This window comes from Lepisosteus oculatus, chromosome 1, assembly GCF_040954835.1.
Source record: "Lepisosteus oculatus isolate fLepOcu1 chromosome 1, fLepOcu1.hap2, whole genome shotgun sequence".
In the NCBI taxonomy this organism is placed as follows: domain Eukaryota; kingdom Metazoa; phylum Chordata; class Actinopteri; order Semionotiformes; family Lepisosteidae; genus Lepisosteus; species Lepisosteus oculatus.
The window spans coordinates 77,537,352-77,551,480 of record NC_090696.1 but is presented as its reverse complement, the minus strand read 5'-3'; the positions used below and the strand labels follow the sequence as shown (position 1 = coordinate 77,551,480).

Sequence of the window (14,129 nt, the reverse complement as noted above, 5' to 3'; positions counted from 1 at the left end):
GAGACCGTCTGCTGCTCTGATCTCCTGGCTGCATGCAAACAGACCGGGAGGGTGGGCTGCCGACAGCTCGAGAGGGTCTTTCACACCTGTGTAGAGCAGCGCGTAGCGTGCGCTGATGAGAGACGCAGGACCACTGCTCCTTGCAATGAGTTAAGGGTAGCTACATATAGAAAAGAAAGAGCATGCACAAGTACCCTAGATATAATAAATGACTGCTGAAAACAGAACATATTTTTCTGCTTAACAAAATTCAGTGCATTAACCATAAAATTCCAAGAGTATGTAATTCTTACTACGATTCAAGTGCAGGGAAAGTCCAGTATTTATGACCAGTTGAAGTCCAGTATTAAATTCCCCTGACATCTTACAGCAGATGAGAGCTTCTGAAAGGCCCAAGCAGGGAATTCTGGATGGACGAGTTCAGGAACCTCCTCGCGCACAGCGGCACAGCAGTGTGGAACAGACTACCGCCACGCTGGCTCCATTCATGAAACAGCTGGGCGAGACGTTCACATTCATTCACTACCAAACAGGGTGAAATGGCCTCGTCTGTAACCTTTATGTTTCATTGATTTCTGGGCACAGGACTAGTGGATTCCCCGATGACATAATAACTGATACATAATCAGTTTTCTCCCCAGCATAAATTCATTACAATGATAAAGACCACTAAACAGGTGTGAAGTACAGTATGAGGACAGTTAATTTCATACTCAGAGATTTCTAAATTATTGCACGGACATCTCCAATCACTATTTATTTTAAAAGGCAGAAATGTCCTATTTTAGTCAGTATGTGTAATGATTTTCTGCAAGAAATCTTGATATCCTCCATGCATCTTGGATACTCTTCGTTAACCCGGAACGACCAGATGTCAAAGTGTTTGCAAAGACACACTGCAAGCCTGCTTCCACTCACAAGCAGATTCCCGACAGAGCACAATAAACAGCTTGAGAGCTGCAATGGCCCTCTCAAACTCGGACTTAAACTACTCCTGATGTAAAGAAGGTTCCTTAGGCTTGGGTGCCTTTTCAGGCTTCTAAAAAAAACACTGAGCTGCCGAGCCCTTCAGCCACCCCGTCTTAAGGAGTTTCACAAAGGAAGTAAAAAGAAAAGCTGCTCATTGTTCGCTCTAGCTGCACTGGCAAGAGCTTGGAGCGTCACTTGTAAAACATTTGCTTCGGAGTTGCCTTATTTGGAAAGAGCCTGCACTGCAGCCTGCTCACCAAGCTGCTTCTCCGATTACACGTTTCCCCCTCCCCCTACGCAGCTTAAGCCAGTAACGAAGCTCCTTTCAGCTGCGCGAGCGCTCACTGACAACCAGCCGTCTGGTTGCCTCAGCAACTAGGTGGCACAGGGGAGGGAGATAACTGTTTCCAGGTCATTTTGAACATGGAGTGCGGAGCAGGGAAGCACTGGACTGAAGAGGAGGTGAAAGCCCTCTTAACCGTGTGGTCGGAGAGGAACATTCAGAGATATCTCCACGGGGCAACCAGGAATAAAGCCATGTTCATATACATCTCCAGCAGGCTGCAGGACTTCGGCGTCTTTCGGGACTGGAAACAGTGCCGGGCCAAATACAAGAACCTGAAGTATGAGTACCGAACCGTGAAGCACGCCCACTCTACAGGCGACCTCGGGAAGTCCATGAAGTTCTTCCTGGAGCTGGACGCCATCCTGGCCGGGGAGGCTGCATCCCAGGCCCCGGACGAGGAGGAGGAGGAGGAAGAGGAGGACGGAGCGCGCGCTAACTCCGCGAGGGTCAGCGAGGAAGAAACCCGGTCCAGCTCGGACATGGCTCATGCAGGTAACTCGCAGGCAGCGCTCAAATGAAGTCACCCAGAGGAGTAGAGGGACTTTAACCCTTGCTAACAAATACAACACTGAATTTCAGCTAGGATATCGACACCCTAAGAAAGTGATCTTGAACTCCACAGGGCCCAACAGTGTACATCTGAAACCCACCTCTGCATCTACTATCTTCATTTCAACCACAGGGGTGTGGCCTGCCTAGCAGGGCTCTTCGCCTGGTCCTCCAACCACCAGAGCAGCAAGTGCTGGCCAGATTATGACCTCACAGGGCAATAGCATTACTCCCTGATCCCGGACCAGCAGGGCTTTACTTCCACACTATCACTTTCTTCCGCTAAGCCAGAGTCGAAATGCTCGGCTTCCGCCGGCAGCATACGCTTCCCTTAAAAAGGGATTTTTCTTCCAGCAAAATACAGGTGAAAAGGCCTTGTTACCGCTGGACACATTTACCATGTTTGAAACCATGAGACCCTAGTGCTGCCTAAAATCACACCAGCTCCACAGACAAGAGGCTTCAGCTGTGCCCCTGTAGCCAGGAAAGCAGGAACGCAACAACACTATACGTCACCTCTGATAGGCTACTGAACCTAAATGCACCTTTTGATTAATTTTGTTGTTTTTTTTTTCCACAATCTAAACAAAATCCAGAAGTGGGGGAGATCTGCGTGGCTCTGGAAGAGGACGACCTCAGCATGACCTCAGATGACCTGCTGCCACGCCCGGCAGTGAAGGCCAGCAGCGGCACACCTGGCCCAGGTAACCGAGCGGCACGGGGCGCACGCCAGCCGAACTCGCCTGGGCGGCACTGGCTCATACAGGACCGCCATTTGTCTCCGCTGAGCAGATCTGATCTCTGGGTTCAGGTAAAAAAAATATATTTCAATAGGTCGAAACATTCTGGAAAATACAAACAGGAAGATCCTAACACTGATCTCTCTCCCCCCGTCGCTCGCCATGCCATATAATCCTCGTTTTAATGCTGAAATCGATAGAACTCAACTCTTCAAACACACATAAAGTAGGGGGCTCAAAAACTAGCCAGAACGCAGTCTCTTCTTTTCCTTTCAGCGTGAAATAAACCTTCACCTGTTACTTCGCGGCCTACGCACGCTGAGGCAGCTCGCTGCTTGAACTACTTTATTAGAACCCCCTGTAGTGGAGCAGAACATGTTTCTGCCACAGAATTAAAAAAAACAGACTTCCTGTGGGATGTGAAGGTCTGGAACAGGCTACGACGCCAATCTGATGAAGCCGAAACGCTAGTTTCTTTCAAGAACAGCAGGGATCGATGAGCCACTAACTAACCCCTCTAACACGGGCCTAATCTCGTTCATAACCCGATGTTCTGCGTGATCTGGGAGATGGTTCTGTGTGGTCGGTATGAGTGCAGACTCGCATGGTGCACATCAGCCGTGTCTTACAGGAAAGGCGCCAAGGAGCACAGATTACGGTGCCGGGCTCATAACCAAAAGGTCGAGGGTTAAAATGCCATGCAGGGGTCTGGTCAGGGGCTGTTGGTACCTCACAGCAAGGGCATCCACATGTCAGGAGAAGGACACGCTGTGCGAATGGGAACGTTAGCCGCTGTGGATAAAAAGTTTTTTTTTTAATTCCGTAGAGACGGAAGAGCCTGTAAAACCGGGCAAGGTCTGGGATGACGTCGGTGTCGATCAACGTCACCGTACAGAATCCCTCTCGTCACCTCTCCAGCCACAGCCCAACCTGCCCCCCCCTCTGTCGCAGGCAGCCGCCCCCCCCGGGGGGTGGCCTTCATCCCGCCCGTGGCCACCGAGGGAGGGAAGCACTGGACGGACGACGAGGTCCGGGCCCTGCTGTACGTCTGGTCAGACAGGAGGGTCCAAGCCCAGCTGGAGGGGGCCGCGCGGAACCGGAGCATCTTCCAGGAGATCGCCCGGCGGCTGCAGAGGTTCGGGATCGAACGCGACTGGAAGCAGTGCCGGACCAAGTACAAGAACCTCAAGTACGAGTACAAGACCGCCAGGAGCTCCCAGGGCTCGGGCAGCGCGTGGAAGAACATGAAGTTCTTCAAGGAGGTGGAGTCCATCCTGGAAAACAGGCCGCTGGAGCAGCTGGGCCAGACGCAGGACCGGGGAATGGACTTCAGTGAAGGTAAAGACGCCGCTTCCACCTGCTGTGGAGAGATCGCACGCCCTCCCTCCTGCCCTCCCCGCCACGCCGGCTAGATGCAGGGGCGCCCCCTGGCTGCCCCAGCATGCACTGCGTCGGGCTGGGGCCTCTCCCAGCGCCCAGCCACTCTCGCCCGCTTAAACGCTCACCCGGGCTTTCAGAGCATCCTCCACGGGCAGCTGTGTCCAGATGTGCGTGTGGGGGGGGCACAGCTGCACAGTACAAGGGGTATCCACCTGTTACCCAACACCCCGATATTTAAAAGGCAAGGCAGGCCTTGTTCAATGTTTTTCATAACTTTTGCCAAACGTGTAAGGAACACTTCTGTTCTCCTGCGGCACAGAGGAAGACAGCCCAAGGCTGGACGAAACGGACACCTTCAGCACCAACTCCGAGGAGCCTGTCATCCCATGTATTAAAAAGGAGCCACAGGACGCCGGTACAGTCATTTCAAATAATACCTTCGACAACTTAGTACTTCTCTGATCTCTGAAGTACATCAGTGTGCTGTTACACCACCTAGTGGTTTAGTGTTTATTTTAAATGAAATTGAAAATAAGTTCCGGCACCGTAATTCTATAGAGATGAATAAAATAAGAAATTGATCATGAATTGGTTCGTTGTGTGTGGGGGGGGCCGGTGTGTCTGCAGGATCTCCAGGTCAGCAGCCGGAGAGCTGGGAGAAGGGAATAAGGTGGGGAATGAAGCCGGCTGTGAGCTCACGCAAGTTGTGTGGATCCCAGTCAGACTGAAAACCCCAGACTGTAGCCCCACTGGTCCCCCCGGGACCCAGACAGGGGTCCCCGATACATCACCCAAGCAACCGCAACTGAAGATAACATTTCTAAGAACTGAGACGAATGACAGCAACTTCTTATCCTAGAGGGACAAGGTTCCATTCATCATCCTAATGAAGCCAAGCACTCCGCAGGTCTTAAACAGCTTTCTGTGGCACAAAAAGTGATTTTGCAAGTAAAACGTTTCTTTTTCCTCCGTTAGATGAGGATGCAGTTAGTTGCACTTCTGAAGACCACACAATCCTGAGCACATGGAAGAGGCTAATGAAAGATGCAGGTAAGCCGATACAAAATAAACTAATTGCTGTTACCATTGTGCATTTTCGTACATACACAAGCACAATTCCTCAGTTGTTATACAATACCGTTCAATAACACTACTTTTAACCCACACTATTTCGAAGTTTATAGAAGAAAATGATGTTAGAAGTGAGTATCATGACAATATATTAATGCTAAATGTTTCACATTCTCTGCATATATATGCCATCCAAAAATGTAATACTTTGATACTTAGAAGTGCAAAAGATTTAACTTTGATCATACAGCACATGCTGTATTATAAATAGGAGCTGCTGTACTTATTGAGAGCTTGGTTTAAAAAAAAACAGCAGTCAGTATTCATGGCTGACATTTAGAGACAGCACCTTACTACTGCCAATAAGTATATCAGCAAGCACCAAAATCATTGGATTTCTATGGATACAAAAGTAACTCAAGGTACACAAAGGCGTCTTTTCACAACAATTATCTGCAACTCCACAAAAAGCACAAAAAAACACTTTTTCAAGATCGGACAGATTCCAAACCAGAGAATGTCTGGTTTATTCCACCTAAGCGATCCACAATTCCAAACCCCTTTCTTAAACGAGCCCCCACAGACTGCATTTCAACAGCGAGATGAGGCAGCCCAGACACCCAAAACCCTCTGTGAGAAGACCTGCCTCCTGTCCTGAACTGTCCCCGGGCCTCTCGGTCACTCCTGGACTTGAACCCGGGCCACAACGTCCCTAGTGTTTCAAGGGTCAGATCCCACAATCCCCGCAGGCCAGGCAGTAGGCCTGCTTCCCGCCTCTACTCGATAAACACAGCCCCCAGAATAGCCAACCGGCTTCCCGAGAGGCGTTGTCAGGGCGACAGGCAGAACCCGAATGCGGCGCGGTCAGGTGACGCTCTCGTTCGTCCCCAGACGACCGGCCGCCGCCCGACCGGGCTCTGAACCAGTTCCGGGTCATCACGGTCAACGACTCGGGCATCGGGAGGAACTGGAGCGACGACGAGGTCAGGGCGCTGATCCTGGTCTGGTCCGACGAGGGCATCCGGCAGCAGCTGGAGGGCGCGACCCGGAACAAGGACATCTTCCTGCAGATCTCCCGTCGGCTGCTGCGGGCCGGCGTCGACCGGGACTGGAAGCAGTGCCGCACGAAGTACAAGAACCTGAAGTACGTGTACCGGGCGCTGCAGAGGGGCCGCGGCCCGCGCGGGGACCCCCGGAGGGTCATGCGCTTCTACGACGAGGTGGACGCCATCCTGCGGCGCGCAGGCGGCCCGGGCGCGGCGGGGCGCGAGGAGGTCGCGGGCGCCCCCTCGAGGCCCGGCTCCGGAGCGGACAACAGCCCAGGTGGGTACCGCCTCTTGGCTGGACACAGTCCACCACACAGCCGGCCCGCCCAGAGCAGGAAAGTTCCTGAACACACGCCAGGTCCGAGAACAGGCCCTCTGCACAGCCCCCCAAGGCAAAGCTGCAGCCGCCACCCAGACGTGCCAAAGTGCAGCACTTCCAAAGGCAGGAGGTTATGCGCCTGCTTTAATCCCACAGGATCCCACAGCACCTCGCCTACAGGAGGGGACCCACGTCTTCCATGAGGGAAGCACACGTTTCCTGAACTGCTGCCCTGCACGTGTCGGAGTGTAGTTATTTATGCACTGCAGCATAGAATTCTCTTTTTCCTGGTGCACTTCCTGCAGAAACCCTAAGCGCAGCCGTTTTTAATCAAAATATGAGTATTTAAACAGTGTGACTGTTCCCGGTTTGGAGTGGCTCCTCAATTCCTATTTTATTATTTTCTACAGATGAAGAAGAGCCCGGCGCTCAAGCCGAAAGTTTGCCCACCAAGGGAATCAAGAGAAAGGCCAAAGAAGGTGAGACCGACCATCTTGCGTTCCGATTTATCAGAGGAATGTCTCTGACCTATCGGCCTGACTGCTGTTGCTACCCTTTTCACAATCCCCAGCACAAAAGCGGAGCCTGCATCTTATGATCACAGGCAAAAGTCGAAAAAAAGTCAGCATGTGAAGAATCCAAGGAATATCGCCGCGTAACACCCGTCTACTGGCCACAGACATGCCGTTGAGTTTCAGACGCCTTCAAGGGAAGTAATGGTGGATCTATAACCAGAAGGATGAGCTATTAAATCCGACAGTGCACTTTTGAGAAAATCTATTTTTCCCGACGAAGGACCAGCGGTCCTTGCTGGCTTGTTACCCGAGCCGGTCGGTGTTTTGCGAGATGCCCGCTTCTGCAGCCTCTCACCCCGCCGACCTCTGAACCCCCCCTCCCGGGATTCCACCTTCCTCCCCCTCCGTGATTATTTCCTTTCAGGACCTCCTCCATTGGCTCTCGGATTCCAGCCCTTCACACCTCTGCCCTTGTCCCTGCTGGGGCCCCCTGTCCCCAGGTCTCTGCGCCCCACACACACCGGGAGGGCCCCGGGACGCTGCGTCCCAGCGAGCCATTAGCGCTGCTGATGCGTCTCCGGGGAGACGGGCCGTCGAGCTGAATGGGCGATCAGTGCGCCCAGGCCCCTCCGGCGACTTGACCGCTGACATTCCTACACCTAAACCCTGTATCGCTCGGGTATTTCGCCAGAACAATGGCGTTACCCCCCAGGTGTCGATTCACGGTGCAAGAGAAACACTCAATTCGAGTGCAGAGCGGGCCCTTAGGCCATTAAACGTTTCTGACCACACCGGGAGATAGCCCGTCTGCGGACGATGGTATACAACGCGGGCTGGTTGTAAAGTTACAACCTAACTTCGTGCACATTTAAAAAAAAAACCGCTCATGCACTGGAAGCTCACGTCTAACCGGTATTCCCAGCTGCAGCGAGCCCACTGTATTTTATCTTCCAGAGCTTCCCCTCTCACCCAGGAAATGTCCGTCCAGACGGGACACCGCACCGCCGGACCCCCGGCCCCGCTGCAAGGAGGAGCGGGCCGAGACCGGCACCCCGACCATTCAGATCGGCTCCGTCTGCTCCATCGCACCGTCCCCCCGCTCCGCACCGGCCAAGGTCTGTGGGCGGGTCTGCGCGCCGTGGGCTCCACTTCTCTCACGCACACCGAGTCTCCCCCCACGCTGAATCCAAACCCCACAGAGTCTGAGCCCGTCAGCACCTTATCTACCTCAGACATAACTGTCTGGAAAGACTAGAGCTGTGCAGGGACACCGGTTGACTCCGGTTATTGGGAAGCGCAGAAAGACGCTTAATCTCCATGCTAAACGATAAAGGAAAAACAAGCCAGCGCATTCCAGGGTTATAGCCAGCCATGTCAATAGGCGTTAAAGACATCTTAGTAACGTGCACCCAACATCTGGCGTCTGCGACTGCGGCCGAGGTCGCAGACCGCTGGGCCGGACCGCGGGCAGAAACTCGCCGGTTTGAACACGCAGGAGGGGAAACACTCCTGCAACGGAGAACGTTTCCCCCCTGGAAAACGGGACAGGAACCGCCCGCGCCACCGGGGACTAGTCCCTCGGAGTTACACCCTGCGACCCACCTCGCTCTCCCACCCTTTTTTATTTGCGGGAGTTCTGGTCTTGATTTTAAAGAGCCTGCACCCTTGCCGTTCAGCGAGTCGCCGAGAAATAAAAAAAAAACAAACAAAACAACAACAACTTCTGCCCCAGCTGTTAGCCTAAACGGCACCGTTTGCGCACTCGCCAGAGGTGCACCTATCTGCGCGTCCCCGGGGGACCCCGGGGGACCTCTGTACTCGCACATCACTCCACGTGGACCCGCGGGGGTCCGGGCTCACCTGTGCTGCAGCGCCACCAGCCCCAGCGTGATCACCTGGGCCACCTCCAGCTCCGTGGGCCACTCGCCCGCCGCCACGCAGCCGAACACCCCGCACTCCTCGCGTATCCCCAGCTCCTCGAACTCCATCGCGGCGGCTCGGCTCCCACTCCCACTCCCACTCGCGCAGAACTTCCCCGCGGCCGCGCACGTGGTGTTGGTGGTGGTGCTGCTGCTGCTGTCCGGCTCGACCACTCGCGAGGGGACGGAGGGGAAGATCTGCGCGCAACCACACGCCGGCGGCCGCTTTAAAAACCTCCCCCCTCTCTCTCGCCGGGACAGTGCAGGGCCTGCCTCCCGTGACGAAACCCACAGAGACGGCTCTGCACGGGAATGCAAATAATAGGCCTTGGTTGTTTTTTTTTAAAAAGCTTAAAAGTCAAGATACCCCCCGAGGACGGAATATGGTACACCCTCCCCCCCTTTGCATGTGACGCGAAAGACAAAAGAAAGAGCAACTTTGCTTCAGCCGGGGAAACTTCGTGCGTGGGTTCGGGAAGCGTGTCTGCGGAATTGCAGCACTTTTTTTTATTGAAAAAAAAAAAGGCCCGACACACGTGAGGTAGGGGGCGTATCTGCCCCGGTTATAGACGTGCGTGCGAAGTTGCCCCGGACTCGTTTGGAGAACTTGGCGTCTTTCTGTCCTGTCGGCGCCCGGAGTCCCTCGCCGTGTCTGAAGTATGTTCCCCCGCCACCGTCAGACGTTTAATCTCTGCTTTCAATCCGTAAGGCGGTTGCAAACGCAAGCGGGGCTAACGCGTGATATGATTTGATTTTTTTTGCAGGTACAGAAGCTGCGCTCTGATATGGCGTCTGAAACAGGTAATTTCCCCCTCTTCAAAACGCTTTCTAACTTTCTCACGTTGCTTCGAGAGCATGCCGAGTAAACCCTTTGTGAGGCTGGGTACTCTCTAGCGGGCAGCTCAGATAAGGGCTTTAACGTGCCAGTTTTGTTACGGTTAGAAGCAAGTTTTCCTCTAGATAGGGAAATGAAGCTGCTATTATCAGCGGTCTTCGCATGCGGTTTTCCCCGCTGTTGTCTGAACAAGCGATTTCAAGTTCACGGAAAGGAGCGGGCGTTGTGTGCCTGCAGAGCTGCCGCCGCTGGGCCAGAAGCTGAGCGAGGGCAAGACGAAGCAGATCTACGAGCTGCCCGACCTGCCGGGCCATGTGCTGGTGCAGTCCAAGGACCAGATCACCGCCGGCAACGCCGCCAGGAAGGACCAGCTGCAGGGCAAGGCGGCGCTGGCCAACGGGACGACCTGCTGCGTGTTCCGGCTGCTCCAGGAGGCGGGTACGGGCTCTGCTCTGCCGTGTCCTCGGCCCCGTTGCGTGAAACGCGGTTCGCCGAAGGGCTGGGGGGAGTCTTGGTTTGTACGGTTTAAAACGCGTCAGTTGCGCACGCAGCGTTGTACTAAAGCAGTCCGGGTACAGTGGGGAGCTGCGTCAGACTGCAGAGGAACAGGTCTTGGGGTTCATTTATTCCATTCCGAAAGATAAAAGAAAAGAGAGACCGTGTTTGGGCTGTGTTAAAGCCTTCTTCACAGCCAAACATTGTCGTCTCTCCTTTTCCTTTTAGCATGGAATAAACCATGACTTGTTTTACTGAAATGTGTTTCCATCCAACTAGCAGAGCATAAGTCCTCTCTAACTGGACCAACGAGCCCTCTGTGACGAAACACGAACTCGTTTGCTGTTTTTTTTTTACCTCGCACAGGGCAAAGGCTGTAGGCTCTCAGATAAATGTCTTTATGTCCTCATTAACCCCTCTGTTGATCCCGCAAGGGACAGCGAATTTAAACTCTTGCCTGTCCACGCGTAAAACCAGAGAGCGGACACAAGTAGAAACTGTGGGTGGTGGTGGGTGAAAACTGAAGACAGGAGACCCTTCATTACACAAAGGGATGCGGGAGAGGGGAACAAGCTGCCCAGCCATGTTGTTCAAGCCGATAACCTGGAGATTCCTGGGATCAATTAGCTACTCGCTGTTAAACAGGCTAGATGGGCTGAATGGCCATCATTATGTTCTTACTTGGTCTTGGGAGAAGCGTGTGGCTGTTGAGTGTTACTGCTTCTGCTCTCCGCGAGTCTTTGGCGAGGGGTTGTGTGAGGGAGAATCGGTCTCTTGAAGGATGTTTCACGGGGCTGCTGAAGGATGGCTTTTATTGGACAAAGCATAATTTCTTTACACGGGAGTTTTGAAAAGTGGCTGGTTCAGTTGGAGTCTCAACTCCAAAAAGCAAGAGTTTCAATGACTTCCCAGTCTTGTTAGAGCTGCTGTGTAACTCAGCTGCCTTGACGTGTGTATGGCCAAGCTGCTCGCAAAGTGGGGGGTTCAGTCAGGGGCCGTGCCCACAGCAGGGGGACAACCCCCAGTCCAGATTCAGCAGGGTTTAGGGGGCCTCATTTAAATCGTCCACCCGCCCAGAGGAGTCCGAGCTCTCGTGTTTCGAGTCTCGTCGTGGGAGCAGGGTGCCAGGGCAGGCCCCCCCTCGCCCTGCGGGCGTCCAGGTGCTCGTGAGCTTCTGACCGAGCGCGGCCAGCGCACAGGCCGGGCTCCGGCTCGAGCCGCGACCTTCGGATCTCCCCCGAACCTCGGAAGAGACGCGGGTTCCTCAGTCGTGCCAAAAAAGGGGGGTTCAGACCCCCACCCACCCCCACCTCGAGTGGGCGCGGATGTCCGCTGACCCGCTCTCTGGCCGTGCAGGGGTCCGGACGGCCTTCGTGAGGCAGCACTCGGACACGGCCTTCGTGGCGGCCCGCTGCGAGATGGTCCCCATCGAGTGGGTGTGCCGGCGCGTCGCCACGGGCTCCTTCCTCAAGAGGAACCCGGGGGTCAGCGAGGGCTACAGGTTCGCCCCGCCCAAGCTGGAGCTCTTCTTCAAGGTGAGGCGCCCCGCGTCCGCCGGGCCTGCGCCGCCGAGAGAGGCCCCCGCCGGCGGGCTCACGCCGCGTCTCGCTGTGCCCCCAGGACGACGCCAACAACGACCCGCAGTGGTCCGAGGAGCAGCTGCAGGAGGCCCGGTTCTGCTTCGCGGGCCTCGGCGTCGGCCGCTGCGAGATCGACATCATGAGCCGCACGACCGTCGCCATCTTCGAGATCCTGGAGCGGGCCTGGGACACGCAGGGCTGCACCCTGGTCGACATGAAGGTAAGTGATCTGCCGGGGTGTGGGGAACCCCCGAGCACGCAGAGACCCATTTCACAGCTCGCCTCCTCTTTGTATGCAGTCCTATGACCTCTCCTTTCCCACCGCCCGCCTGCAGGTGGAGTTCGGCGTCAACGTGACGACCAAGGAGATCGTGCTGGCTGATGTCATCGACAATGACTCGTGGAGGCTGTGGCCCTCGGGGGACCGCAGCCAGCAGAAGGACAAGCAGGTGCTGGCTCCTATCTGGGGGCCGAGCTTTTCGCCCTTTTCTGATAGGGACAGCTTTGTTGCAATTTGCTTGTTTGTTTTCTGTTTTGCTCCAGGTGTACAGAGATCTGAAAGAAGTCACCCCTGAAGCAATGCAGATGGTGAAGAGAAACTTCGAATGGGTTTCTGAAAGAGTCAAGGTAGCGTTCACGAAGGCAGAGGGAGCTTTATCTACAACGTGTTTTTTATGGAGAATTAAGTAGGATGTAGCAATTTTAAATTCGAGATTCTATATCAAGAACCAGCTGACAGAATTCACGATCCGTTAAATCTAATTTGACACACAGCTTGGAAAAATGCTGATTTTATATAGATGCCGCAAACTGTGGAATTATGTAAATAATTTCCCAAACAGTTCTTTTAGGGTTCTTTTTCTTCCTGCTCCACTGCAGAAACTGTAAAAAAAAAAAAAAAAAAAAAAAGCGCTGGCTGATTTTTGTTCGAGTAGACAGACGTTGATTAAAGGCTCTAATTGAGGTCACGCTGACAGAGGCACATGATGTGTGCCACGCTCTGCTCATTCTGCTTTTAGAGGACATGTGACTGTGGGATGGCAGCCTCTTCCACACCACTTAAAAATTCGCCACACTTACTTTGCATAATGTTATAGATCCCTGTGTTTCTGAGAAACCCAAACTGCGAGTTGCCCTGGACGGGGGCAGATGGATGTGGCCTGGGCGCTGACGGGCTCGTGTCTCCCCACAGCTGCTGCCGGAGAGCCGCGCCGGCGGCCGGGTGGTGGTTCTGATGGGCTCCACCTCCGACATGGCCCACTGCACCAAGATCCGGAAGGCCTGCGAGGGCTACGGGGTCCCCTGCCTCCTGAGGGTCACCTCCGCTCACAAGGGCCCCGACGAGACCCTGCGCATCAAGGCCGAGTACGAAGGTAGGGGGCACGCGGGGTACTTCCTGTGGAGGGCGGGAGGGGGCTCTCTTCCGCCTCCTAGTGTGCGAGAGTGGAGGAGCGAGGCGCTGGGGAATGGGGGGGCGGGAGGCACGCACCGCGGGAGAGAGAAGTGGCTCTGGAGCGCCCGCATCTCGCGTCTTGTGTCGCAGCGGGGTGGCGCGCGGAGCCCCTGCTGTGTGTCACACCGGTAACTTTCCGGCGCCGTCTCTCCCCCCCCAGGTGACGGCGTGCCCACCGTGTTCGTGGCTGTGGCCGGCCGGAGCAATGGCCTGGGCCCCGTCATGTCGGGGAACACCGCCTACCCGGTCATCAACTGCCCGCCGGTCAGCCCCGACTGGGGCGCCCAGGACATCTGGTCGTCTCTCAGGATGCCGAGCGGTAAGGCTTCCGGCGGGGGGCTCTGGGGTGGGAGGCCTGTTCTGATATCACATCTCTCAAGATGCTTCACGGTTGGCCGGGCAAACGTCTCTTTAGAGAAGAGACGAGCATGGATGGACCTCCCAGGTGTGGCGGCGGTACCGTATCTGTTTCTCAGCTCTCGTGTCTCCTGCAGGTCTAGGCTGCAGCACGGTCCTCTCGCCCGATGGAGCCGCGCAGTTCGCCGCTCAGATCTTTGGCCTGACGGACCACCTGGTTTGGGCTAAACTGCGCGCCTCCATGTTGAACACCTGGGTCTCCCTGAAACTGGCCGACAAGAAGCTGCAGGAGTGCTCCCTTTAAAAACGAGGTCCTCCAGAAGTTTCTATCTTACAGCACTTGAGTCTCCGTCAGCCTCACAAATACTACTGGATACCATTCCAAAATTAAAGCATTTGTTTTCAAACAAAAGTCTGGTTTCTCCATGGTACTCTTTTTCATCTTTGGAAATCTCAGTTAAATCCTAAATTGAGAGGGCATGATTAAATATGCATTGGAATTAACGTTAATTTGGTCCCAAGAGAGGGTCACATTGTTTCAATGAGACTAATGTC

The 14,129-nt window shown here is 54.5% G+C and overlaps 1 protein-coding gene across 1 annotated transcript; it reads left to right on the top strand.

The window, feature by feature from the left end:
* Positions 1 to 1,377: 1,377 nt before the first annotated feature.
* paics (phosphoribosylaminoimidazole carboxylase, phosphoribosylaminoimidazole succinocarboxamide synthetase) lies at positions 1,378 to 13,986 on the top strand. The gene is made up of 19 exons (XM_015345827.2): positions 1,378 to 1,807; positions 2,461 to 2,568; positions 3,556 to 3,942; positions 4,304 to 4,399; positions 4,960 to 5,034; positions 5,947 to 6,378; positions 6,831 to 6,899; positions 7,890 to 8,073; positions 8,705 to 9,132; positions 9,396 to 9,511; positions 9,619 to 9,655; positions 9,927 to 10,127; positions 11,541 to 11,719; positions 11,805 to 11,984; positions 12,100 to 12,213; positions 12,308 to 12,391; positions 12,957 to 13,137; positions 13,378 to 13,536; positions 13,712 to 13,986. The coding sequence occupies exons 1-19, from the start codon at positions 1,393 to 1,395 to the stop codon at positions 13,876 to 13,878; spliced, it is 3,612 nt and encodes a 1,203-aa protein (XP_015201313.2). The 5' UTR covers positions 1,378 to 1,392; the 3' UTR covers positions 13,879 to 13,986.
* The last annotated feature ends 143 nt before the right edge of the window (positions 13,987 to 14,129 follow it).